General features: G+C 38.5%; 2 protein-coding genes across 5 annotated transcripts in view; one reads left to right on the top strand and one right to left on the bottom strand.

The window, feature by feature from the left end:
* LOC103464608 (aminoacylase-1A-like) overlaps window positions 1-6842 on the top strand; it is a 55091-nt gene extending 48249 nt beyond the window's left edge. For 3 of the 4 annotated variants that reach the window (XM_081607115.1, XM_017304813.2, XM_017304812.2), the window contains 8 exons: window positions 143-214; window positions 342-494; window positions 568-620; window positions 758-813; window positions 1192-1315; window positions 1429-1538; window positions 1644-1726; window positions 2337-6842. In XM_081607115.1, the coding sequence (XP_081463241.1) occupies window positions 143-214; window positions 342-494; window positions 568-620; window positions 758-813; window positions 1192-1315; window positions 1429-1538; window positions 1644-1726; window positions 2337-2450 (765 nt within the window). In that variant the 3' untranslated portion in view covers window positions 2451-6842. The remainder of the gene's footprint in view (window positions 1-142; window positions 215-341; window positions 495-567; window positions 621-757; window positions 814-1191; window positions 1316-1428; window positions 1539-1643; window positions 1727-2336) is intronic. The other variant, XM_081607114.1, reaches the window with a different exon arrangement.
* A 4414-nt stretch (window positions 6843-11256) lies between these two features.
* LOC103464626 (myosin heavy chain, fast skeletal muscle) lies at window positions 11257-22322 on the bottom strand. Its single transcript, XM_081607112.1, has 41 exons — window positions 22275-22322; window positions 22055-22103; window positions 21173-21388; window positions 20794-20937; window positions 20552-20708; window positions 20433-20460; window positions 19981-20092; window positions 19806-19898; window positions 19654-19717; window positions 19469-19567; window positions 19235-19338; window positions 18981-19119; window positions 18784-18902; window positions 18511-18660; window positions 18264-18434; window positions 17859-18165; window positions 17691-17761; window positions 17527-17614; window positions 17327-17444; window positions 16992-17115; window positions 16783-16919; window positions 16439-16694; window positions 16105-16347; window positions 15840-16016; window positions 15611-15756; window positions 15441-15531; window positions 14978-15367; window positions 14772-14898; window positions 14381-14499; window positions 14083-14279; window positions 13817-14000; window positions 13574-13739; window positions 13369-13493; window positions 12898-13206; window positions 12609-12812; window positions 12407-12532; window positions 12143-12313; window positions 11943-12047; window positions 11765-11860; window positions 11531-11662; window positions 11257-11375 (listed from the first exon to the last, which is right to left on the bottom strand). Exons 3-41 carry the CDS (start codon window positions 21374-21376, stop codon window positions 11355-11357), a joined length of 5814 nt encoding a protein of 1937 aa, XP_081463238.1. The 5' UTR covers window positions 21377-21388; window positions 22055-22103; window positions 22275-22322; the 3' UTR covers window positions 11257-11354.
* Between the last annotated feature and the right edge of the window lie 3511 nt (window positions 22323-25833).

Raw genomic sequence — 25833 nt, 5'->3', positions numbered from 1 at the left:
GACACCAGAGCTCATTGAGTAAATGATAAATATTAATCTACTGCTGAGTCTGCAGTGTCTGACGCTGTTACAGTAAAAATGGGAGAAATGAAAACGTCTGAGCACAGTTCATCTAACTGGTGCTACTGTTTTGTCTTTTTAGGACTTGCAGTGCTATCTCATCGATGATGGCGGCTTCCTCGTCATGTCCAATCAGAGAGATCACTGGAAACAGGTGGCTGTTTTGTTTCTGCAACGATGGAATAAGTCTGACACTATGTTTAATCATTTTCCGCTGCTTAAAATGACGCAAAAGCCCTAAATACAAAATAATTGAATCGTGTTTTCACATTTGACCTCAGATTGGCCTCTTCTTCGGTGATGTGGACCCGTTCCTGATGTATGCGCTCTACAACAACTCCATCTTCGCCCGTCGTCAGTCCTTCCAGTACCAGTCTGCGTGCGAAATGGTCAGCAGAAGCCACACTGGAGCAGCACCGAGAGGGATCTATGTGGTGAGTCATGCAGGCAGGGTTTAAATGGTGGAAGGCAGCTGCACTGTGGTCTCACTGTTCACCGTTTCTGCAGCCGTCCATAGGCGACGTCTTGAGCTTGGCGTGGTGGACGTCCACACTGGCATGGTGAGACTAGAGCTAGCTTGTAAATCAGTCCAGATGTGGACATGAACCTGGTTCATTGTTGATTTACGGTCATACATTTACTATTTTAGTGATGCTTATAGAATGAACATAATTTTTTTAATGTGCTTCGGTTCTAGGTCTGTGATTCAGCAGCTTCTCTATGGACTTGTTTACAGCAGCTGGCTCCACCAAGGTGACTCAATCTAAGAGAAATCCATGAACATGGAGATTTTACAACTTTAGCTTCAATTTTTTTACTCGATTTCATTCATGACATAGCCAATGCCATAACCACACCTTGGTCTATTTATTTTCAGAAGCAGGATGGTTTAGATGAAGCAGATCTATTCTACTCGTACCGACCTTTGAAAGTGCTTCACAGTAGAACTACATTTAACCATTTAACACACAAAAAAAAACAAGCTGAAGTTGAATTCAACCTGCTCACTACAAGACTAGTATTCTCCACATTGAGCCACAGAGTCTTGAAAATAGTATTCAGACCCATTCAGCGTTCTATGTTTAACGATTTAAATGCAAGAACTTAGCGTCTGTTGATTTTGCCTTTTAGATGACATCTTTATTGACGCCTTTGAGACAAAACAAAGCAGCTGTGTGACCATCCAAAGCCAGTTCTACTTCACAAACACCACCAACTCCTACAACGTCCTGCAGGACTGTGGAAACTGCTCGCGGTCAGCGCTTTCTCCAGCATCAGCAAAATATGTTTGAGTGCACTTTTTATCTGTGCTCTTAGGCCAGTTCTGTCGGCACGGGTGGGCTAACTATCCATCAATGTCTCCCACAGGCTGTTCCACTCAAAGCGGATTGAAAACACCAATTTGCTCTTCGTGGTGGCTGAGACATTGCCCTGCAGCTCCTGTGAGATTGAGAAACTGTCGCAGATCAAGAGGGAGTGTATCCTTTTTGCCCCCTCACACTCGCTGTGACGTTTTCATCTCATCTGAAGGTGGAACTTTCAAATGTGTTTCCAGTTGGCTTTCTTTAACTCAGTGCAAAAAGTTCAGGAGGAAAATCCATGTGAACTGCTGAGCAATGCGCGATATCGTAGAGGTCCAACCCCCTGCTTTGACTACAGTGCCTTAGTAAGTAGGAAGTGTTATATTTGTGCTTTGGGTTCTCACCTTAGAACGGAACATTAAGCAGAATTTTTTATTATTATTTTTGGTCCGAGAAGGACATGGAATTGCTTCCTGTATGTGCAACAAATTAGTCTTTTACATTATTCAATAAATTTTAATCACAATAATTCTTATGGCACTTGGATTAAGAGGCCTAAAGTTCTTTAATCTTTTTTAAATTATTTTTTAAACAGTTGATGAAGCTTATTTTCTGGTAAAAGTTTGCTAAATGTTTGCATGTTATTAAACTGAAACATAACATTGAATCGGCTGTATCAGGACAGAAGATGCAAGTTATTCTGCTGTTCATTCTCAGATGTGCACAACAGCATATGGCAAAAAAAAAAAAGCTCCATTCAGCAAAAGTGAGTTAACTCAAACCCAAAACTGAAATGTATGCTACCTAGTTTTAAAGTACTCATCCTTTTTTTTTTTTTTACTGCATATGCATCAAAAACAGGATTTGCAAGCTTGCAAACATCAGCTAAATTTTACTGTTTGTTTATTCTGTTTGTAAAATGAAAACGCATTCAGGAGGATTTTCTTCTGATGTTTTTCTCTTTCTTTCACTCAGGAAAACACGTCAGAGTGTGGTCGAGGTTCTTCACTGCAGGCCTCTATAGGAACCCTTCTCTTCATTCAGCTCATTCTGCCTCTCTTTCATCTCTCACACATCCAAACACTCTGACATGTTCCATCTCCTCGGATTTAGGCTCGGATCTACGGAAGGTCAGATCAAACAGCAACTGTGATGAATTCTTTTTTTTTTTTTTTTGCTGACTAGTCACAGTGTATTGTGCTTTGATTGGAAAGCCCTGTATCTGCCCCTGATATTTTTTCCTGCCTTATTGCTTATACATTTCTTGGCTTTTTGAGGGCTCAAATGCAAAATCCTGGAGGGAAATGTGTCGAATGCATGCAGCTTAACCTCGTTGAGAATATTAGAATATTATCTCTGTTTTTCACATTTAACAATAAAAAAAAGGTCACAGAGGCAGTCAAGGTTTACCTTAAAGAGGAGTGAATAACAATGAATTATAAAACTGCTTGTTTTAATATGCTTTCAATGAACTGAGATCACAAAGGGTGATCTCAGTTCATTGAGATCACATTATGGAAATGTACCGTTACTGGGGAAGTTTCTGCATTCCAACTTTGTACTGTATTTTAAAAGCGTTGCAGCATTTGTGTCTTACAGTTGTTTGTACAGAAACTGATTTGAGGCATTTACTGTATCATCCCTCAAGCCTGTAAAGTGTAAATATAAGAGTCAGGTGCTGAGTGCGCTTCAGACAAAAATATGTTGTTGTTTTATATGTTGCTTGTGTTGTCCAGAAAGGACACCTTTGGCATTCAGTCAGTTTCGATACTAAATCAGCTCTATAACTGGTCACATGCATGGAAAACAGTGTGTAAAGCTTTGAAATGTATTTGAGCAAAGAAAATCTGATTTGGAAACCTACTTTCATGCTGTGGAAGTTTGCTGAACTTTTACTGGTGAAAAAGTATTAAACATAAAAGTCTGCAAGCAGATTTTCTTTAAGAAAAAAAAAGAAAAACTAAACAGATACAATGTTCATTTTATCTTGAATGACTATTTAAAATAAGTTCAGTATGAACAGGACCAAAAATACATTATGTTCATCCATCCAGCCACAGTCTAACCATTTGGTTTTTGCAGGGTTGCAGGGGCTGGTGCCTGTTTCTGGTGGTCAGTGCACAAGACAGAACCCTGAAATCACACCAAAGATCAAGTTAGTTTGGCAAATTAACCAAACATTCATCATCTTTAACTGTGGGAGTAAGACAGTATAACTGCATGCATGGATGCAGAAGGAGACATGCAAACTTGAAACAGATTCCAGGATTTAAACTCGAGGTCACCCTGCTGTGAAACAGCAGCACCAACATCTGCCCCACTGTGTGGCTGCTGATTGAATCAAGTTACAGAATAAAATGGTAAAATGCCCTTAATGTAGGCTGGAACTCCTGGAAATGACTGTAACCATTAAAGTAAGTGTTAAGGAAAGGATTATCCAATCAAAAAAGAGAGAAAATCAGCTGCTGCTATAAACTTATCTCTAAAGTTTTAGGAAGTCTACGTGAATTTAAAGCTAATGAAGATGCACCCCCCACTTTTCTACCCAATTATTATTCCAAGCTGTTACTACCACGGTTTTCACATCCATGGGTTTGAAACTAACTACACACCATGTTTCCTTTGTACCCGTTTCGGTGTGCATGTTCAGTCCTTGTCAGTGTTGTCTCTCTTCAGCACAGGAAGCTCAGCTACTGCAGCTGCAGCTGTTTTTACATGATGGTAGATCTGAGCCTTAACCGCACATTCACTGCAGTGTCTTTGACTCCAACTCTGAGGTTTGTTAAGACGGTTTGAGAAATGTTTTCTGGGTCGAACATCACAGGACCCTCAACGACTCCCCCCTAGTCTCCAGGGCACATTTTCGTCTTGTATGTCTTTAAAGTGAGACAGATTTGACCACCCAAAGTTATTGCTCCCAACGTTTGACAGTTGACACACATGGGAAAAGCCAATATAGTGAGAAAAAAAATGAAATGTTTCATGATACATATCAGTAAAAAATGCCTTTGCATTTTGCTTTGTCATAAGGTTAACAATGGGATTTATGGAAATGTTTTACAGATGCTCAGTGGGTTTTTAATGAGCTTTCCAGTTAGATGTTGTCCAAGGAAGTAGAATCAAACAATGGGTGATTGTTTTAATAAACTATCAATGCAGCCGCATAAATGACAACATTAATAAACATGATGGTATTATCCCCACTTTCTGCATTCATACAATGTTAAAAATGAATAATTCTCAATGTGTTTCACTAATGAAATTAATGACAGTGTGTGACCAACATGTTTTATGCATTTGAGACACCTTTTTGTAACCTGCATTGCCAAAATGTTGTCGATTTTGAATTTATGCACTTGTGTATGCTTCTGTATGGAGAATGTAGCTTATAGACAGCTTTAGTGTTGTCAATATGATGTGCTTGTCGAAACCACATCTTGATTTTATTTGGCATGACCAACTGTGGCAAAACTTTTCCATTTTATTATGTGTACCCTCAGAGAGACTTCAGTCAGGAGTCAGATTTTATCCTGAACTGAGTTTATACAAATACAAGCTTTTGGTTTGTGCTTGGTCACAACATTTATCCTCAAACCACCTCAGTATGAGGGGATACTACAGTACTCTTGACACAGCTTCACATCTCTTCACAAACCCAATAATGCAACAACAGCCAATAAACCCAACATAATTGGGTAGTACTTAGGCAAAGGTTAGTAAAACTGTGGGTTTGATTTTCTTTGATGAAACAAAAACATAATTTTAATATTTATATCGAGTTCATGTCAACCTGCACTCTAGTTATTGCACTAGAAGTTATAACATTTTAGATACAATTTTTTTTTTTTTGCTGGTGAATCTAAAAAACATTCCCCCAACGTGGAGAGGAATTATTACATATCAGAGATTAGAGTACACATGGTGAAATCCAGAATGAATCTCCTGCAGTGATTCATGCTCTCTCGTCTTTTAAACTTGTTTTTTTTTCTTCTGGCTGCTGGCTTAACTGGGGTGTATTTTAAAAGACTTTTCAAGAAAGTACTTGTAAACCAATGTTTTTCTTTGTCAGCCTGGTGTTCAACCCTGCAGTGCCTTGCTGCACTCGTCGTTTTGGATTACAGCATTTAATCTCAGCTGTGGACATTCAGCGTGAAAGACACCCTGAAGAATTTGAGCAGTCCAGCTTTAAAAGGCCCAAGGAATATTAAAAGATGCTCATCGTGAACATTTTTAAAAAGGAGCTCAGTTCTGAAAGAGCACAGCAAGAGGACGCTCAGCAGAAACCCCCTGAAATCCTCTGATGGACAGAACCTCGCTGCCGTTCTTCTTTTTCTGATTGATTTCTACACTGTGGTTCCGTCTTAAATTAAAGAATAGACTCTAGATTTCTACTTAATCCCATCAGCACACACTCAGTTTGTATGTTAGACGCCTACTGGAAAGGTTTGCATATCAGTTAGGAGTGACTGAATTAAATGAACAAATATCTACTTAAACAAAACAAACTGTTTTGCACCTCTTCTGGACCCGAGCATGACGGGAGCTTGGAGAACAAAGATCTTCTGTGGGTCTGCTGTAACTTAAGGGAAAGTGAGTTTAAGGGACTTTGTAGCCTGCAGCACAATGTTGACTGAGGCATTGATTTACTTTAAATGACCTGTATTTACTTGCATGATATTTTTGGACACTTTACAGATATGTGTACATAGGTACTGATGAGTATTTTACATTCATGTCTGCATCCAGCTCTGCAGGTCTGCGGCTGCACCTTTTTAGATAAACTGCACGTGAAGAGGAGGCGGCAGATGAAACTGAAAGTTTGACTTCAGTGAAGCCTACAGGGACTGACGGCATGTTGGGGATTTAGGTCTTTAGCAGCAAATGAAAGCACAGAGAAGTTTAAAGTTATGAGCAACATACTGCCCAATGAAAATCTCTTTTATGTAGAAAAAAAAGAAATTAAATTCTGTTTGAAACACTGAATGTTAATTATGCATATAAGTTGTATATGAAAATAAGACAAAGGCACACTTTCGGACATCCACCTACTTGCTTTGTTAATGAGAAATAAAACGTCGGTGTTGTTTTTTTCATGCAATATTTTATGTTTATTTATTTTGAACATTTTAATAACAGATAGAAACTGAATGTATTTGAAGTTTCTGAGGGCACAGGGAGCCGAAATTGATATATATATTAAATTACCCTGTGTGTTTATGTCCTCAGAGTTTTTGGAAAACAAACAGTAAGACTGTTTTTGCTGTGACTTTGCTTTTCATTTTGCTGATGTCGTTGTTTACTCTGGAACATTTCCTCTCTTTGTGCCAGTCTCCAGCACCACCTCATTTTGTACAGACAGTGTGACACAGTCAGCAGAATATAAAGGATGAATTTGTAAAGATTTTGTCAGTCTCATTAAGGAATAGAAGTTTAAATGTTTATATCTTTGGTGATTAAATGCTGTTGATATTTTTCACTTCAGCCCCGAATGATTATTTATTAGACCTTCATCTTATTGTCATATATTATACCATCCGAAATTGATCAATTAATGTTTAACACTTTTTATTTTACCCAGTTAGAAGTTAACTGAATACATAATCCACTTGTCAGTTTTTCAGTTTGCACTCGTAGTGACCTTTAAAGTCATAAATAATTTCAGGCTATTTATGATGAACATTTTTTTTAAATATGTCATATCTATATCTATGTATAGATATAGAGATATCTACATATATATCTATATATATATATAGTTTCACAATTATTTGTTTAAAAGTTCCTTATCAAGGAACTGCACCTTTTTTGTATTTATTAAGATCAGACGTTGCTCTTGCCGGATATTTGACGACTTCATTAAGCTGGTTGTTTCTTGCCACAGACTTGGTTTTAACAAAAGTTAATTTTTCAGTGTAGCTGAAAGGTCAGGATTTTTCAACAGCTTGTTGGCCTACTTGCGCCATTTCTAAACAAGTTTTAATTTCTGCTTGGAAACATTGTTCTGAGGAAACATTTAGCATTTGAAGCTTTTCCTCCTCCTTTATTATTCTTTTCGCTTTGTCCAATGCACCAGTACAACAAAACAGCTCCACAACACTATGCTGCCACCACCATGCCTGGCAGTTCATATGGTGGTTACAGGCTTAAAACCCTAATCTTAACATCTACCAACCTCCTCCCTTTAATTTTGGCCAGAAAGGTCAGTCTGTCACATCTGACAAGAGACAGATGTAAGCATGTGAGCACATTTCTGTTCAATTTTATTGTGCTGAATTTCAAGCAAGGACTTATTGGGGTTGGCTGTCTCTCTGACCATTGGCGATGCTGGACGCTGACAAGTTGAAATGAATTCGGAATTGGTCAAGAAAAGAGATATTTAAGATTTACTGTGGTTTATTTTAAATACATTATAAAGTCTACCAGTCATTTGTTTTATAATTAATCCACCTAAGAAAAATAATACAAATGCATCATTGCAACTCAAAGTAAATTAGATATACATTCATACCCATAACTTTTCATTGGTTAATTATTTTTACTTCAGTAAGAAGCATCAATAGAAGAGTCAGATATTAAAAAACAAAACAAAACCCCACAATCCTACGAAAAATCATCAGATCCTCCCTGGATGCTGTATTTTTCAACAATTTGATGCCTTTGTAGTTAGTAACTATCATCATCAACATGTTCTGTCTGATGAAACTTGTTGATAAATCAAGTCCAGAAGAATGTCATGTGAAAACCTGTTCAACACGTGCATTTCTTGCTTGCTAATCCTGGGCATTAGATGTCACTTGAGCCTCACAACTCCTTCACATAGTCATTCCTTCCCAGCTTAACATTGTACACATTTGTCTCCTGGCTCTAGAGAAGTCTTCCAGATAAAAATAGGGACTCCACAATACATCCAACAGGCATAAGTGAGCCATCCTCTGGGTTCTTATGATGTATTTGTTATGAAAAAAGTATGGTTTAAGAGCTAATTTCAGTCCTCTGGGGAGTCTCTCCAAGACAAATTTTGAATTTAAAATATCTTAGTAGAGAGTACACAATGCTAAAAATAGATAAAATTAAGAAGTACTGCAAAAAATAAAACAGAAAGGGATAAAACTATTCAATATATATTGTATAACTTTGAATAAAGGTGATTTTTCAAAACCAGCAGGAAAATAAGAAAGAAATAGACAGTTTTACAGAATAAAGTAAGACATGTTCCATTGAACAACAATAGGACCCTGAATATAGACAATGGTTTGTATAAATTATTTTAACTAGAATTAAAACCACGCAGTCATTTTTGTTAGCCCCTTTGCAAATAGCTTCCTTTACGTTCACCTTTCTGCCGACTTCCCCTGCACACATTAGGTCTGTCACAGTACAGGCACAACAAAAGAAAAAGCCTTATAAAACAAATTATTCTGTCTATGCATAGTAAAAAGAACATACACCCAGGTTGAAGTGTAGGGTTATGTGAATTGTTTTTGGTTTATGTTATGTTTGTCAAATACATTTTTATTTTACACCGTCTGTGTTGTTTTACAACTTTGAGTTAAAATTTTAATAATAAGGAAAGAGCAAATTATGTACATGTTAAACTTATATAATTCACAGAGTACGTGCATATTTCCCACTCAGGAAATTTACTTCATGGTGTGTTAGTGGATGAACCTCAGGCAGATTCTACACTCAAGCCTTCAGGTTTATCAACAAGGGCTTTTAATGCAGAGCATCTGGATTGTTTAATGGCTATTTTTGTCCTTGCCTTGAAAAATATTCCAGGTCATGGGTTTTGGTTACACTAAAGTTCTGTTGTCTTGTTTATGATAACTTATCATTGTAATATTTACAGTAAAATACTTGTTATTTTTACTGACTGAGAGTCAAGGCAAAATGCATCTAATAACATTAGCTGTAGACTGCACTTGATAAGATCAAATTAATTTAAACTGTGCACAGTATGTACATGCAATAAGTGAGCACTGCAAACCATCCTGGTGCTAAGTTAGATAATGGTTTGTTATTCACTCAATGAAAGAAAAAGATTTTCTTCAGATCTTATCCTATTGGTGCATTCTATTGAGCAGCACTTCCTTTCTTTTTGACAAAGAGACCACCAGCTTGTGAAGATTAAACTTTGAATTAACAGCAGATGACCAACAAAAAATGCAATTTTTTATTGTCAGAATGGGAATATGCTCTCACTGTCTTGATCTTGGGTATCAAGAGGGAGGAAAGACGATAGGCAACCGACCTTCAAAGCTTTGAAATGGATGGGATGTTTGGCTTCGAAGGCTCCATAAACCACCCATCCTGGCAGCCGTCTGCTTTCTGTTGTGGTATTTGAATGAGTTATACTTTCCATCCATCAGGCATTGTGTTTCCTAACACACCTTCAGTAGGCATAAGCCAACTTATTTAGCAATGATATCAGAGCCTCAGTGTTTGGCAAAGCAAGTTGAATCTTATTGTCATTTTAATACATCCTGCTGACCCCATCTACCCACACAAAGACCACATCCCACTTGAGAAAGACAACAGATGGAGAATTCAGGAGAGATGAAGACTTCTTTCCTGGTAAAATGAATATCTCTCTATCACTTAATCTGTCTAATTTCAAATTAAATTTACCTTTAAATATTTGTTTTACATTTACTCATAAAATATGTGTCTTTAACATCAATTACCTTTTGAAGTATATGTGTGTGAAACTGAAAGAGAGTCAATTTATGTGCATTAAGTCCTGTGTTTCTGTGTGGCAAAGTTTTAAAAACAGAATAAAATTAAGAAGAGGCATAGTTGGATAAACAAATAGAGACTTTTTAGTTAATGCAAATGTTTTACATTTGTAAATTTGATACAGAGTTCATCAAGTCCTCTACATAGAAGACAGGTGACTGTAGTTTTTAACTGCTATTTGGGAGTCTCTCTATATTTAGCGGAAAAGAAATACACCATGTTTAACTGTGTCTGAGTGAGAAATGAAAAGATCCATAATAAGATTCACAAACTGCTGAATTCCTCATGCGTGTTTGGTGAAAAGAAACTTTCATCATAACACATAACTCAGCAGACAGAGTGTCACAAATGCTGACTTATTTTCAGTAACGTGTTGGGAGGAGGCAGCTGTCAGGAAAACAGGCTCTAATCTGTATGCCAAACTTAGACAATAAAAGACAGGGAAAATGTCTGGTCTGATGATTCTCAATTTCAGTTGCGACATTCAGACTGGTGGGGTTCAGAGTTTGGGTCTTGTATCAGTAGGTACGGCTGCTGCTGGTGATATAATGGTTTGGGGTATATTTTCTTGACACATGTTGAACCCCTAAGTATCAGATGATCACTGTTTAAATGCCACATAAATAAATAAATAAATAAATAAATAAATAAATAAATAAATAAATAAATAAATAAACCTATCTGAACTAAATTTAAGCTTTTACTATGAACAAAACTTGACAATACTTGGTGGTCCTTGTTTTGGGGGCCTTTTTGCATAGAACTCACAATCACATAAGGGCAGGATTGTGTGTGTGCGTGTGTGTGTGCGTGTGTGTGTGTTTGTTTATAATACTTATAGAGGACTGCACCACAACATTTACCAACAAAATTAGGTCATTTGTGGAAAGTGAAGACCTGTCCTCTGTTTTTTGCAGTTCTACTGAACTCTACTAGTTAGTTTTAGAGGTAAGGTATAAATTAAGTTTGGGTTGTTTAAGGTTAGGAATAGACAAGTAATGGTTAAGTTTTGGTAAAAATTTCTGTGCCAGGCATTAATGCAGTTGCTAAAATGATTTGAAGTTAATAGAAAGTCCTCAATTTGTATAGATATGTGTGTCTGTGTTAAGCTGGTGGCATTAACCATTTTTGTTCAAAGAAGATTCAGAGGCAACAAAAGTGTTGACTAATTTATTTATTGATGAACACTTAATGAGAGCATATCAATGAAAAATCATATTTTATGATTCTCATTTGTTCTCCCATCAAGATTTCAGCTTATTCTTCAGACTCTTTTGCCTAAAGGTACATTAAAAAACACAATGAATAACACAAACAATGAATAACACTTAAACTCTGATTGAAAAGTTGCAACAACCTTTTAAAATGAAACTAACAGTAATTGCTTCTGTTGACAAAAGTGTTTTTGCTCAATGATAGTAAATTTTACTTACTTTTCCAATCTCCCGACTCTTGGCCCTCAGCTTGTTGACCTGGGACTCTGCGATGTCGGCTCGCTCCTGAGCCTCCTCCATCTCATGCTGCACCTTCCTGTACCTGGTGAGGTGAGCATTGGCCTGCTCCTCCTGAGAACAAATTAAACGAACAGTGTGACGTAAAATAATACTGAAAAATGTATTTTTGAATGGTGCATGCCATACTGTATGTGAACTGAGCCTTTGACTTACAGCTTCCTCAGCCTGTCTCTTATATGCTTTCACTTTCAGCTGCAGTTTGTCCACCAGATCTTGTAGCCTTACAATATTCTTCTTGTCCTCCTCCGTCTGCAGGTAGTAAGTGATACATTTATTGCACTGCATGCATAAGGAAAATCTGTAAAATGATCAAATGTGAAAAGTTTCCAACCTGATAGGTGAGCTCCTTCACTCTTCTTTCATATTTGCGAACACCTTTGATGGCCTCGACTCCCCGTCGCTGCTCGCTTTCAACTTCCCCCTCAAGCTCACGCACCTGATATATGAATATGAATTGGGTTAAAAAACAAACAGCATAACAAATAGGAATACAATTATGGTAAAAAATAAAACAAGAAAACAAAGGAATACCCTAGCTTCCAGTTTCTGGAGCTGCTTCTTGCCTCCCTTCATGGCCAGATTTTCAGCTTCATCCAGACGGTGCTGCAGGTCCTTCACCGTGACCTCCAGGTTCTTCTTCATCCTCTCCAAATGAGCACTGGTGTCCTGCTCCTTCTTCAGCTCCTCTGCCATCATGGCAGCCTGGATTTTTCAGGAATTAGTTTATTTTCAGCTTCAAGAGTTTCTCTTTATAGACAGACAGCTTTTGCACAGACAAGAATTAAGATCACTTACATCAGTGATGGCCTTCTTGGCCTTCTCTTCAGCATTTCTTGCCTCCTGAACAGAATCCTCCACCTCACCTTGGATTTGTACAAAGTCAGACTCCAGCTTCTTCTTGGTATTAATGAGGCTGGTATTCTGTAATAAAACACATGACAAATAAATATTAAGGACTGATTTACTGAAGTAGTATCTGCAGTTTTTAGATAAATACCTGAGAGTGCAGCAGTGCAACACGCTCACTAGCATCCACCAGCTCCTGTTCAGCCACTTTGCGGCTTCTCTCCGTTTGCTCCAGAGCAGCTCTGAGCTCCTCAATCTCAGCCATCATCAAGTTGTTCCTGCGCTCCACCATCGCAACCTGTTCTTTCATATCTTCCTGGCCTCTGAGGGCTTCGTCAAGATGAAGCTGTGCATCCTGAATTAAAAACGTTAGATATTAAGAAAAGTTTTAAACACTTGTAATAGTGGGTTCTGTATCATAACTTTCCAACTGGCTGTACCTTAAGCTGTCCCTGAACGTTTCTCAGCTGCTTCTGGGCTTCTGCCGCCTGCCGGTTGGCGTGGCTCAGCTGTATCTCCATCTCATTGAGGTCTCCCTCCATCTTCTTCTTGATTCTCAGGGCGTCGTTCCTGCTCCTGACCTCAGCATCCAGAGTACTCTGCATGGACTCCATCACCCTCTGGCTGTTCCTCTTGATCTGCTCGATCTCTTCATCCTTTTCTGCAAGTTTTCTGTCAATTTCACTCTTGACTTGGGTAAGCTCCAGCTGGACGCGGAGAATCTTGGATTCCTCATGCTCCAGGGTGGCCTGTAGATTTATGAAACAGCTTTTAATGCCAACAGAAAAGTATTCAGATACATATGTTTTAATACTAAAAAGTATGGTCTTGAGTTGACGATTTTTCTCTACTTAAAGAGAAATGAAGTAGACGAAACATAACTAACAATTTAAAGAAAAAAATTATTTTACCTCTGCCTCCTCTAAAGCTGTCTGGATTTCAGACTTCTCACTTTCCACAGTCTTCTTTCCTTTTTCCAGCTCATGGATTGTCTTCCCTGTCTCACCAAGTTGTTCAGTCAAGTCTGAGATCTCCTCTGTTAAATCAGAGACAAAACTTAATGTTTAGCAAGCTAAAGGAAATCTTGTATTGTGGAAAATCAGTCATTTGTTTTACGTTGCAGGTTCTTGTTCTCCCTCTTCAGAGTCTCCAGATGGTCCAGAGCTTCTTCATAAGAGTTTTTCATTTTGAACAGCTCAGTACTCATCGAACGAGCCTCTTTCTGAGCTCCCTCCAGCTCAGCCTGGCTCTCCTCATACTTCTGCTTCCACTCTGCAAGGAGCTGATGGTACGATAAACTATGTTTTTCTTCCTTCTTTTTTGCATCACTTATTCTTGATGAAGCAAAAGATTTTGTACCTTGTCAAAGTTCCTCTGCTTCTTGTCAAGATTTGCAGCCAGAGCATTAGCTCTCTCCACGTCGATCATCAGGTCCTCCACCTCACCCTGCAGCCTCTGCTTGGTCTTTTCCAGAGAGGCGCATTTTGCATTCACAGCCTCAATGGACTCCTCTGCATCCTGAAGACGCTGGGCGAGCTTCTTCCTGCAGAGAGTATGTTTGATTTAAAAAACCTGAAACCTTCGTAATTTCAAATCATCACCATAAGAGTAAAAGTTAGACTTACTTGGCCTCTTCCAGCTCCTCAGTGCGCTGAATGGCATCAGTCTCGTACTTGGTTCTCCACTGAGCCACCTCGCTGTTAGCCTTGGACATAGCGCGCTGCAATTCGGCTTTGGCCTCCTGCTCCTCTTCATACTGCTCTCTGAGCAGATCACAGTCATGACGAGACGACTGGACCGCATGAGCCAGAGCATTCTTGGCCTGTCATCCAAAAAGGAACAGGATTATTACATAATACTACTCATCTCATGTCAATTTAAAATATTTTTGTCCAGCTTTTTTCTCAGTACAGTAATTGTTACCTTGACTTCCTCCTCTATATGTCTTTTCAGCTCTTCAATCTGCTGTGTGTACGCTTGTTTGCCTCTGGTCAGCTGGGACACAAGAGCTTCTTTCTCGTCCAGCTGACGAGCAATTTCCCCTGTTTAAGAAAATTAATCAGCACAAGACAGAAAATTAGTTACCACATCACACTTGTGTAAAAGTGAGATGTTTAAGTCAGAGAAACTACAGAGATGCAAGAAGCTATTTAAAAGTAAAATATATGTTGTTTGACATCTCTGAAAATTACGAGAGCAAAATTTCCAGGTTAGGAAAAGATTTTTTTAAAATGTATACAAATGAGATTGTACGACCGAAAGGCATAAACTTGAAGGTTTACAGTCTGAATTTAAACCAAACTAAGGTTCATACCATTTTCAGTTTGGAGTCGAGCTCTTTGTGCACTAATATCATTCAGTTGACGAACATTCTCGTCATTCTTGGCTTTGAGTTCACTCAGCTGATCCTCCAAGGTTCTGCACATCTTCTCCAGGTTTCCCTAATGAAAGGAAGCTGCTTTGGTTAAACCAAATTGGTTAGGATGTGATTGTTTCCATGGAAATGTCCAGAATCCTCACCTTTGCTTTTGCAATGGACTCCATGTTGCTTGAGAGGTCATCGATCTCCATCTTGTATTCACTTTTCTCTTTCTCCAGCTTCTGTTTGACTCTCTGGAGGTTATCGATCTGCTCTCCCAGCTCCGCCACGCTGTCGGCCTGCTTCTTACGGAGAGATGCGGCTGTGGCCTCATGCTGCAGGGTGGCCTCTTCAAGGTCACGACGCAGTTTCTGAAACTCAGCCTCACGCTTCTTGTTCATCTCAATCTGAGCTGCAGTGGCTCCTCCAGCTTCCTCAAGCCTCTCGCTGATCTCCTCAAGTTCCCTGGAGAGATCGGCCCTCTGCTTCTCCACTTTGGCCCGAGCAGCTCGCTCAGCCTCAATCTCCTCTTCTAGCTCCTCAATACGAGCCTAGAGCAAACAAGGTTATGAGAAAAACAAATTTGAAGGATATTCAAATGATCTCTCAAGTATCAAGTCACACCTGCAGCTCCTTTATCTTTTTCTGTAACTGGACTCCAAGTGATTGCTCGTCCTCAATCTTGTTCAGGAGTTGGCTTATCTCAAAGTCCTTCCTGCAGGTGGGGAAGACATTTTAGATATTGTCTCAGTAGAATGTTTATGAATGGGTTTTTTTTTCCTGTAAATTCTTACTTCTTAATCTTCTCTTCAGACTGCTGCTTGTCATTCTCCAGATCCATTATGGACTCCTGGGCCAATTTGAGATCTCCTTCCAGCTTCCTTTTAGCTCGCTCAAGATCCATGCGGAGTTTCTTTTCTTGCTCTAGAGAGCCTTCAAGCTGATGATTGGATAGTTTTCTTTTTTACATGACATATTTTTCATAGTACTAGATTGGTTGTCGAAGACACCTTTAACACTTACATCGTCCACTTGCTGCTCCAGTTTTGTCTTGGCTTTGGTCAGAGTGTTGACTTTGTCTTCCTCTGCCTGCAGGTCATCCAGGGTCTGCTGATGGGCCTCCTGGAGGGCTTTTTTCTCCTTTGACAGCTTAGCAATGGTCTCATCTTGAGAAGCCATTTCCTCTGTGAGGTTTTTGACCTGGAAAGTGTTAAATAAACAATAATGACCTCGACTGCTTAAATGTCCATAGGAAAGATTAACACCTTAATAAAGACCACAGTCTCACCTTGTTTTCAGTGGCATGTTTCTCTTTTTCCACTTTGGCCAGAGTCAGCTCCAGGTCATCGATGTCCTTCTTCAACTCAGAGCATTCGTCCTCGAGTTTTCTCTTCTTTGCTGTCAGCTCAGCATTGATCTCTTCCTCATCCTCCAGTCTCTCGTTGGTCTCTTTGAGTTTGGCTTCAAGCTGGATTTTTGCTTTGATGAGCCCCTCACACCTTTCCTCTGCATCAGTCAGGCTTTCACCTTCCTAAAAGCCAAAAGGAGTCCTTTAGTTAATCAAATCAGTGGATTAATACGTGATAATTATTAGGCAAATCTAGGGAAATAATGACACTTACAGACTGTACTTGTAATAATAAATCATTCTTCTCCTGAAGGAGAGAAACCATCTTCTCCTCCAGTTCTTTCTTCTTAGCCAAAGCCTTTACCAGATCCTCTTTGGTCTTGGTAAAGTCTTCTTTCATTTGGGCCATCTCCTTCTCCGTCTCTGCACTCTTCAGCAGAGGTTTGATCTTGAAGTACAGCTTCATCCATGGCCAAGTCTTGACGTTCATGAATGCGCGGATGTTGTACTGGATGGTGAAAATGGCGTCTCTGAAGAAATAAAACTGAGATTTAGCTCAAGTCTTGAATTAGGCCTTTTAAAAATCTTGAAATTCTCTGCAAAGAAATAGATAATTACCGCCTCTCCATCATCTTGACAAATTCGCGCCTCATGAGGAATCCTCTGCAGACAGCCTGAGTCATTGTGACCAGCTCTGCCAGCTTTTCATCTCGCATCTCCTCCAGAACTCCCAGTAGTCCAGCCTTAAAGAACACCTGAACACCAAAAATATCTTTAGGAATTTTAGAGTTATAACGTAGTGTCTTTAAAAGCATTGATAACTTTACCTTGGTGTGCCCAAACTTGTACTGAGAATGGTCAACATCAATAGAGCCCAAAAGTTTCTCAGAGGCCTTCTTGTTGTCAATGAACTGTCCCTCAGGGATGACACTGGCATTCAACACTTTGTATCTAAAAGCAAAAATTGCACACATCCAGTCAGTAAACCAACTTCAAAAACCATCATCCACCTAGGCACCTATCATCATATCGCTTCATCACTCTGGAAATGACAAAGCATCCTGGACCTGAACAAATCTGAAAAGGAAAACATGGTAAAATAATGAGAAATTCCTTTTAAGTTAAACACTTTCAGAATCTGTAAAAGTAACAATTCATGCACCTCTGCTTGAAGTCACCATAGAGAATCCTGCTGGGGAAACCTTTCCTGCAGATCCTGATACCCTCCAGCACGCCGTTACACCTCAGCTGGTGGATGACTAAGAAATTCTCCATCAGACCTGTGTCACAAAGATTGAATAAAATCACTTTTCTAAAAACAATACAAGTATAGCTCACAGAATATATTAAACACTGACATACCTGGAGTCTTAGACTCATTGGGAATCAAGCAGCGCACAAAATGTGGATGTGTGCTCCTCAGATTGGTCATCAGCTTGCCCAGATTTTCCTAAAGAGGAATAACAGGCTTCAGTTAACTAAACACAATAAACAAAAATGCAAAAAGAGACAATCCTAAATCTCACCCTGAACAATGCTGACACCGTCTGGAAGGAACCTCCCTTCTTCTTACCAGCTTTCTTGCCACCACCCTCTCCTGTCAATAAAAAAATACAATAGCAGCAAAACTTTTTGTATTTCACCACATCTTGAGAAATGTGACTGTAATGCACATGAAAACAAAGAATGTATACCTTCTGCTGAGGCATGGGATGCATATAGCAAAGCCAGAAGCTTGCAAGAGGACTTCTGGTAAAGCTGGACTACAGTGTCATTCAGAGGATCCTTGTTCTTTTCCAGCCAGCCAACAACATTGTAGTCCACAGTGCCAGCATAGTGCACCAGAGAGAAATGAGCCTCAGCTTTGCCTTTGGCCGGTTTTGGTTTCTGGAAGGGAGCACTTTTTCCCACATGTTGGTCATACAGTTTGCTCTTGAAGGTCATGTCTGTTGCCTTGGGAACAATACACTCCTCTTCAAGGATGGAGAAGATGCCCATTGGCTGTCAAGATGGCAAATAAAATAACCACAGTCAAGCAATGTAAAGGTATCTGAATGATTCCCTGTGTTGGTCAGTATGTGTCTGAGCTTGTTGCTGACCTTCTCAATGAGCTCAATGCACGCAGCCAAGTCCATGCCAAAGTCAATGAACTCCCATTCAATTCCCTCCTTCTTGTACTCTTCTTGCTCCAGGACGAACATGTGATGGTTGAAGAACTGTTGCAGTTTTTCATTGGTGAAGTTGATGCACAGCTGTTCCAAGCTGTTGAACTGTTGGAAGACAGACTCTTTTAGATGTTTACCATGCTGGTTCACTGATTTAAAGGTTAATCCCAATATTACTGACATCAAAGATTTCAAAACCAGCGATGTCCAAGACACCGATGAAGTAGTTCCTTGGCTGCTTGGTGTCCAACATCTCGTTGATTCTGACGACCATCCACAAGAACATCTTCTCATAGACAGACTTGCAGAGAGCACTCACTGCATTGTTGACCTGAATTTAGACATAATATACATCACATTAACTTAGGTGTTGACTTGAAATGAACATATCCAGGATAAAGTAAACTTATCAAACTTTGGCAATCATTATTTGTAGATCGTCTGAATTGATCACCTGGGGAACAGTTTGACCTTTGGTCACAAACTCATTCCCGACCTTCACTCGGGGGTAACACAAAGCTTTGAGCAAATCAGCAGAGTTCAGACCCATGAGGTAGGCGATTTTATCGGCCACTGAAAGAAAAACAAATTCTCAGCCATTCTTCGAAACGAAATCTGGAAGACATTGAAACTTTATTGTTTGTTTTATACCCTCAGTGCCATCAGGTTCAGCCTGCTCTTCCCGCTGCTTCTGCTTGAACTTCATGTTTCCATGATGCATCACAGCTCCTGTTAGCTTGTAAATGTTAGCTTTCTCTTCTGCAGTGAAACCCAGGATGTCGATGGCAGTCTGTGTTTTATACACAAAAATTCATTTATCAGTTTATAAAGTATTTCAAAATGTTCTAAGGGACTTTTTAAAAATATATGTATTTAAAGAAGATTTTAAATTGAATATTTCTTACATCAGTAGCAATGAATTCTTCAATGTCATTGATGCTTTTGACAGTAATTTCACCCTGACTGATCATGGGATAGTCATAGGGATTAGTAGTAATCAGGAGAGCCTCTAAAAACACAAAGTAAATCTCCGTTAATATCAATATATCAATTATGAAACTTATTCTATATACTGTAAATAGCTTGTGGTAAGATATTGTTAACTTGTGGAATAGCTGCAGTATTCATTTGTTTCTAACCTATTAGCTCGGGTTTGTGGCCCGTTGTGAGCTGATAGAAGATGTGGTAGCTCCTCTCAGCAGACAGCTGGAATGTCACTCGAGATTTCTCCAGCAGATCTGTGTGGATTCACATTATCAATTTTAAAAAATCTATTTTTAAGTATAAATAAAAAGTGTAAAAAGACTTAAATAGAAAGTTTTACATGTTTCAATATCAGCTGAAGCCAGCTTTCCAGTTGACCCAAAGTGGATTCTGATGAATTTTCCCTGTGTGGAAACAGGAAAGTGTTTTATTTAAAACGCTGACACTGATTGCTGTCACCAAAATAACGAGACAATTTCAAGTTGAACTCACAAAACGGGAAGAGTTGTCATTCCTCACAGTCTTGGCATTTCCATAAGCCTCCAACAGTGGGTTGGCTGCAATGATCTGATCTTCCAGTGACCCCTGGAGGCGACATTCATCTCATTAGTTGAACAGCTCTTTGTTTGTGTGTTTGTATCATTTATTGTTTTGCAATTTCACTGACCTGCATTTTTCCAGGAACTGGCTCAGATTTCTTTCCACCAGCTACTGCGATTGTCGCAAAGTACTGGATGACACGTTTGGTGTTCACAGTCTTTCCTGCACCAGATTCTCCACTGGTTTGAAGATAAATGGTAAATGGATGTAACTTATATAGCGCTTTTCCAGTCATTATGACCACTCAAAGCGCTTTACAGTGGAACCACATTCACCCATTGGCACTCACAAACGCTCACACATTTATACACCTATAAGCAGATCGGTAGGCAATTTGAGGTTAAGTGCCTTGCCCAGGGGCACATCGACACATGGCAGGAGGAAGCTGGAATTGAACTTACAACGTTCTGATCGCAAGGCGACTACTCTACCCACACAGCCAGTCGCCCATACACATTTTAATTAGAAAAATAGTGATGCAATTAATGATGAAAATACCTCAAAATACTTGACACTTACGTGATCAAGATAGACTGATTTTCTCTGTCTGTAAGATGGAAAATGATGCACAAATGTCAGATGTGGATGTTTGAGGTGAAACGGTTGTATTTAAGTATTGATTATACAAAGTGTGGTACCTTGGAGCATGAACTGATAGGCGTTATCAGAGATGGAGAAGATGTGGGGAGGAGCCTCAATTCTCTTCTTTCCTCTGTATCCTGCAACAACCATTGCATCGTACACTGGCAGCCACTTGTAGGGGTTCACAGTGACGCAGAACAACCCGGAGTAGGTCTGCAGGGTCACAGAGGATCATTCATGATGCATGTTTTCTTGAAATCATCGTCTGGTTCTTCTACATATACTTAGGAAAACTTACGTAGATCATCCATGCTGCATATCGCTCTTTGAGGTTATACAGCACAGTTGGCTCATTGAGGTGGGTCATCATGGCCATGTCCTCAATCTTGTCGTACTTTGGAGGGTTCATGGGGAAGATTTCATCTTCCTTCACGGTGATACTCTGATGTAGACAGAAAAGTGTTAGAGGCAGAGAATGAATGGGATTCTCACAACTTATTCTGGAGAATGCAACTAAAATGTCAGCTGTTCAACAGAGGGTTTATCAAGAGAAACAAGAGCAGTAAAATCAAAATCATTTAAGATTCTTAAGATTGTTGTCAACCTGACTGCATATGCGCAGTGTAAGAAAATATCTGCAACTATTACTATTTAGAAATGGAAAGCGTGATACCCACCTTCCCACAGAAAGTCTCCACAGTGGCTTTGCCGCCCTCCTTCTTGACGAGTTTCCCCTTCAGGTACATCTCGCTGGGCTCGGTCACATAGTAAGCTGTTTTAGCATCAAAGGGAGCATTCTGGGCTTCAATTCGCTCTTTTTCTGGCTTGCGGAGGAATACGGCCGCAGGGCCAAAACACTCCATTTCCGCGTCCCCACTCATGATGACAGTTTACTGGGAGATCGAGATGCAGTCAAATACTTCAATTAATATGTGACAAAAATTCAAGAAGAAAACAACTGGAGCTTGACCGGTATCACAGAGATCCTATTACATGAACAAATAAGTAATTCTAAGCTTTTTCAAGCAAAACAGACACATTTTGCTAATTAAAACAAGGTATGCCAGCGTTTAATAGCATACATAATCGTAAGTGATTTCATTACCCACACTCTGCCAGTGTAGGATTTCTGTTAGGAGTTACTGTTGCTCAGACTCATTGCAGCACTTAAATGAACTCTAAATTTCATTCCCTGTGCATATCCATTGTGAACTCTGGAAACTAAAGGAATTAACATAAATTAGTAGAAAAGACTAATTCACTAAATTATTGAAAAATGTAAGTAGAATTAATATATTTAAAGTTTCAGGTGTTAAAAAAGCAAAGCACAGATGCTTAATGCATTAATATAGAGTTTGAGTTTGCCATTCAAAGAGACAAATACCAAGTTATCCAAAGTCATGCCACACATCTACTGAATGAGATGAATGTTGTACAAGTTAAATACTTGAAACACCATAAAGATGCAGGGTGAGTTAGTGACCAAAGAATCACAACAGGAATAATATCTAAAAACAATCCTCTCACAATGTAGAGCTGTGATACCAGGAATAGTTTACCTTCTCCTCTCAGCCCAGAAGAACAGCTGTAGGTGCTCTTTGAGGGGTTCTGAAGAAAGAAATATTTCACTCAGCAGACTGTTTACAAATCTTCCTGTTGCAAAGACACTAATCTAGAGTAAATTGCTGGCAAACACCCTGGCAGTATATGCCCATACCCTGCATTGTTCTTTAAGCTGTTGGCTCTCCTCCTGCTAATAAAAGCCTGTAACTCACTCACCTTGTCTGGTTGCCTGACAGTCCTTGGAGGCGTCCCTGCCTTCCTTCTTATATAGGCAGATCAGTGTTCACTCAGCACAAATCACCTTCTCTATTTGGTCATGTTGATTTGTCCCCTGATTGAGTATTTTTATGTCTCCAGCTTGGCTTTGTCTGTTGTTTTTTTTCTCTCCACAGACCAACACAGCAGTTGACCACAGCTTGGACTCCTGGTGCTTTAACGTCAAAAAACATCTGATGCCAATGGCAAGATTTTAAAATGCAACTAAGACTTATATCAAACAAAAGAATGTGTTTTTTTTTTATTTTTATAAATGATATTTGATGTGTTTGTACCAGATAAATTAAGTTGGTTATTTGTTTTCTGTTATCAACTTCTAACATACTGTCAAATGTAATTTATGGTTTTACATGAGATATCATATTAGCGTCAGTAAATGATGAAAAGAGGCATTTGTCCTGCTTTGAACTATCTTAGAGCTACCAGTACAGTGACAGAAACTGCTTCACTGGAAGCTGATTCTTAAACCACACTCACACAAAAAAGCTTTGGTCAAACTTGTGCATTCTTTCAGATTATTTTAATTTGAGCAATTCTGTCATTGTTTTGGTCTATAGTATAATCTCCTTAATGCATCCCGACACTGCAGAAGATCAGCATTCAGCTGTGGAGAAGCTCTCATGTGTCACTGATATTCTGCGGCAGAAGCCTTGCAAGTCTTTCCTGTGACAAAGGAGCAGAGTTGGGCCTAACAGTTGCTAATCTAAGAACTTGTGGAAACGATGATACCTCTTGATAGTGAGAAACAAAGGCCGAGATCCACGCTTCATGATATCCTGAACTTAATTGAATTTGTGCAGGGATGAAGGACAATAGGAAGTGGAACAATATTTTTATTTATAGCCATCCAATGTAATTTCTTCTAAGAATACATGGAGTGGATGGAATGCCAAACACACAAAAGTGGCATTAACTAGAATCTATTTCAAATAGTCTTTGCACAAAAATCTATTATATAATTGGAACAATAAAAACCAGTAAATTGTTATTAACTAACGGTCTGATTAAATTAATAAGTTTTAAAATCACAAAGTTTCTCCATTCCTCTAACATTGCAGAATAACCTGCTAAAGCCTTTAATTATGTCATTGAAACCAGCATTTGGTGACTTGGCAAAGGCTGTACTGTATAACAAAGGCAGTGGGATAAGATTACGCTTAGAGGCGATGTGTGACTATCTAAACGTTTTATTTATGTCACAATGTAACACAAAATGTATGTTTTTGCTTCATTAGGACAGCAACCATGGTGGAGTTATTGTTCAACTTTTCATCAGTCAAAAGTTGCAAAGACTTTCAAAACTCTACACAAAAAAATAGTTTCCATGATGTAAATTATTGAGACCATGACTAAAATATCTTTTTAGCCCTTTTCCAGGGAACAATGTGTTCATCTTGTACATTTTATGTGAAAAAACAAACACAAACAACAAATGCTAATTAAAATGATGAAAATTCTCACAGGACAAAACTTACAATCTTACTTTTAACTTGAAAATATAATTTAACAGCTCATCCTGCTAAAGAGAAATGTTTTCATAAATATCAAGTATTTTCATCAGTAATTTAAGAAAAAGGCCAAACTTGAGCTAAATGACAAGAAGCATTTATATTACGTCAGTCATGTTTTATAACTTTTACTGTTTCATAAAATGTCTATAATTGAGTCATTGTTTGAATTGTAGTCATAATATACTGCAGTAATTTTGACTATTTCTTATTGTACAATGGAAATAAAGTTGAGATTGAACTGATGTGCTGATTGATTGCAGATACACAAAAATATAATTGATGGGTAAGACGGAGCTTCGCTTGTTCTGGTTGGTCAGCTACAGTCACCTGATCTCCAAACCTCGCCCACTATTCTACATCAACTTTATTGAAATTCACAATTTAAGCATTTTACTAAGAGAAAAGTTTTTTTTCTGCATTTTCTCTAAGTTACCTTTCAAAAATCCAGCATCAGAAGCATATTTTTAAAAATTATGTCATAAAAAAATGCTTATAAACCAACTTTCTGTCATTATTGGGGCAGATTATAATTGCACCCGTTAACCAGAAACATGTGAAGGGTGCATTTCATTTATTGTTAGGATATAAAGAAAAATAAATCACAACTGAATCGTTTACCACTGTAATATTTAACAGCAAGAGGATTCTTACTTGAGCAGGTTTTTCCTGCTGTTTTTAAAAAAAATCAAACCTTTCTTAAGAAAACCACTGAGAACCAAAAAAAAAACCTATTTAAGTTTGACATCCTGTTTGCAAAGCCAATAATAGATTCCACCCTGATTTAATAGATGTAGAAACATTATAATAAATAATTATGATTTTCATTGCTGCAATGCGTGGTTTTGTTTGCACTTGGCAAACTTAGAAGTGCATCACTGAACCAATGACACCAAGGTAACTAAATCTTGGAACTGCAAAACCAGTTACAATCATCACTCCTCCACTACCGTGCTTGATAGATGGCATGTGGTCTATGTGCTTAGCTGCAACCTTGTGGATTTTTTCAAAGATGGTGCCGTGCATTGTAGTGACACATCTTGCATTGTTCTACAGCTTTTGTGATTCATTCAGGTGCAACTTTGCAAAACACATAAGCCAGGTTTCCATATTCTTCATGGTGAGAAGAAACGTTATTATAGTAAATCTTCAAAACCTTCAACAATAAAGTTGGACCTTAATTATTGTCATTAAACTTTAAAACTCACCCTACTAACTGAGACCAAGTCTGAGATGTAACTCTTTACTTGAAGGTGTGTTCTTTGGTTAAATATCCTGAGGCAATTGTCATTTCTCTAAAATGTTTCCTACTTTTTAATAACTCAGCGTAGAAAGATAAATTTTACTGTGTAAAAGAGGAATTACTGTTTCTGGTTGCTACTTTCACTGTAAAAGCCAATGTCAGCAGCAAAGATATACTTAGTTTTTCACATATCTTCTTTATTTTGATTTTATTTTAATGACTGAATTAAGCTCGTTATATTTTATGTTATTTTAAAAACCTGGTAAAGAGCAGAGTACTTTTGATCAATTTTGGTTATTGAATTGCAATCAGAATCAACTTTATTCACAAAGTTTGTGCACAGACACAAATATTTTCACTTTGGTTCCAGTGTGCTTTCAATAAAGACATTTGAAATATAAATATATAATAAAAAGGATGGTGTACTTTCTTTTAAAGATGATGGGCAAATTTCTAAAACAAGACAAAAACATTAAAAAGAAGGGAATAGTAATTAGCACTATTTATATAGCTGGTTAATGTGTGAAATGGAGAAGGGAAAGACATTAACAAAACTTTTTTTTAACACCAAACTACATTTTTTATTAAAATCTTCATCTTTGTCTCTTTTGTAACTCTTGTACATATTTTTACATCGTTACACTTATCAATCAGTGGAGAGGATTGTAACTCAGTGCTTCAAAAAGGCAAAGATCACAAACTACAAAGCTCCTTCGTCCTTCACCTGTTCAAGGACGGCTCGGACATT

The sequence above is a fragment of the Poecilia reticulata genome, chromosome 5, assembly GCF_904066995.2.
Source record: "Poecilia reticulata chromosome 5, P_reticulata-male-v2, whole genome shotgun sequence".
Classification (NCBI taxonomy): domain Eukaryota; kingdom Metazoa; phylum Chordata; class Actinopteri; order Cyprinodontiformes; family Poeciliidae; genus Poecilia; species Poecilia reticulata.
Note: the sequence above shows the minus strand (reverse complement) of the source record. Positions and strands in the feature narration are given on the sequence as shown.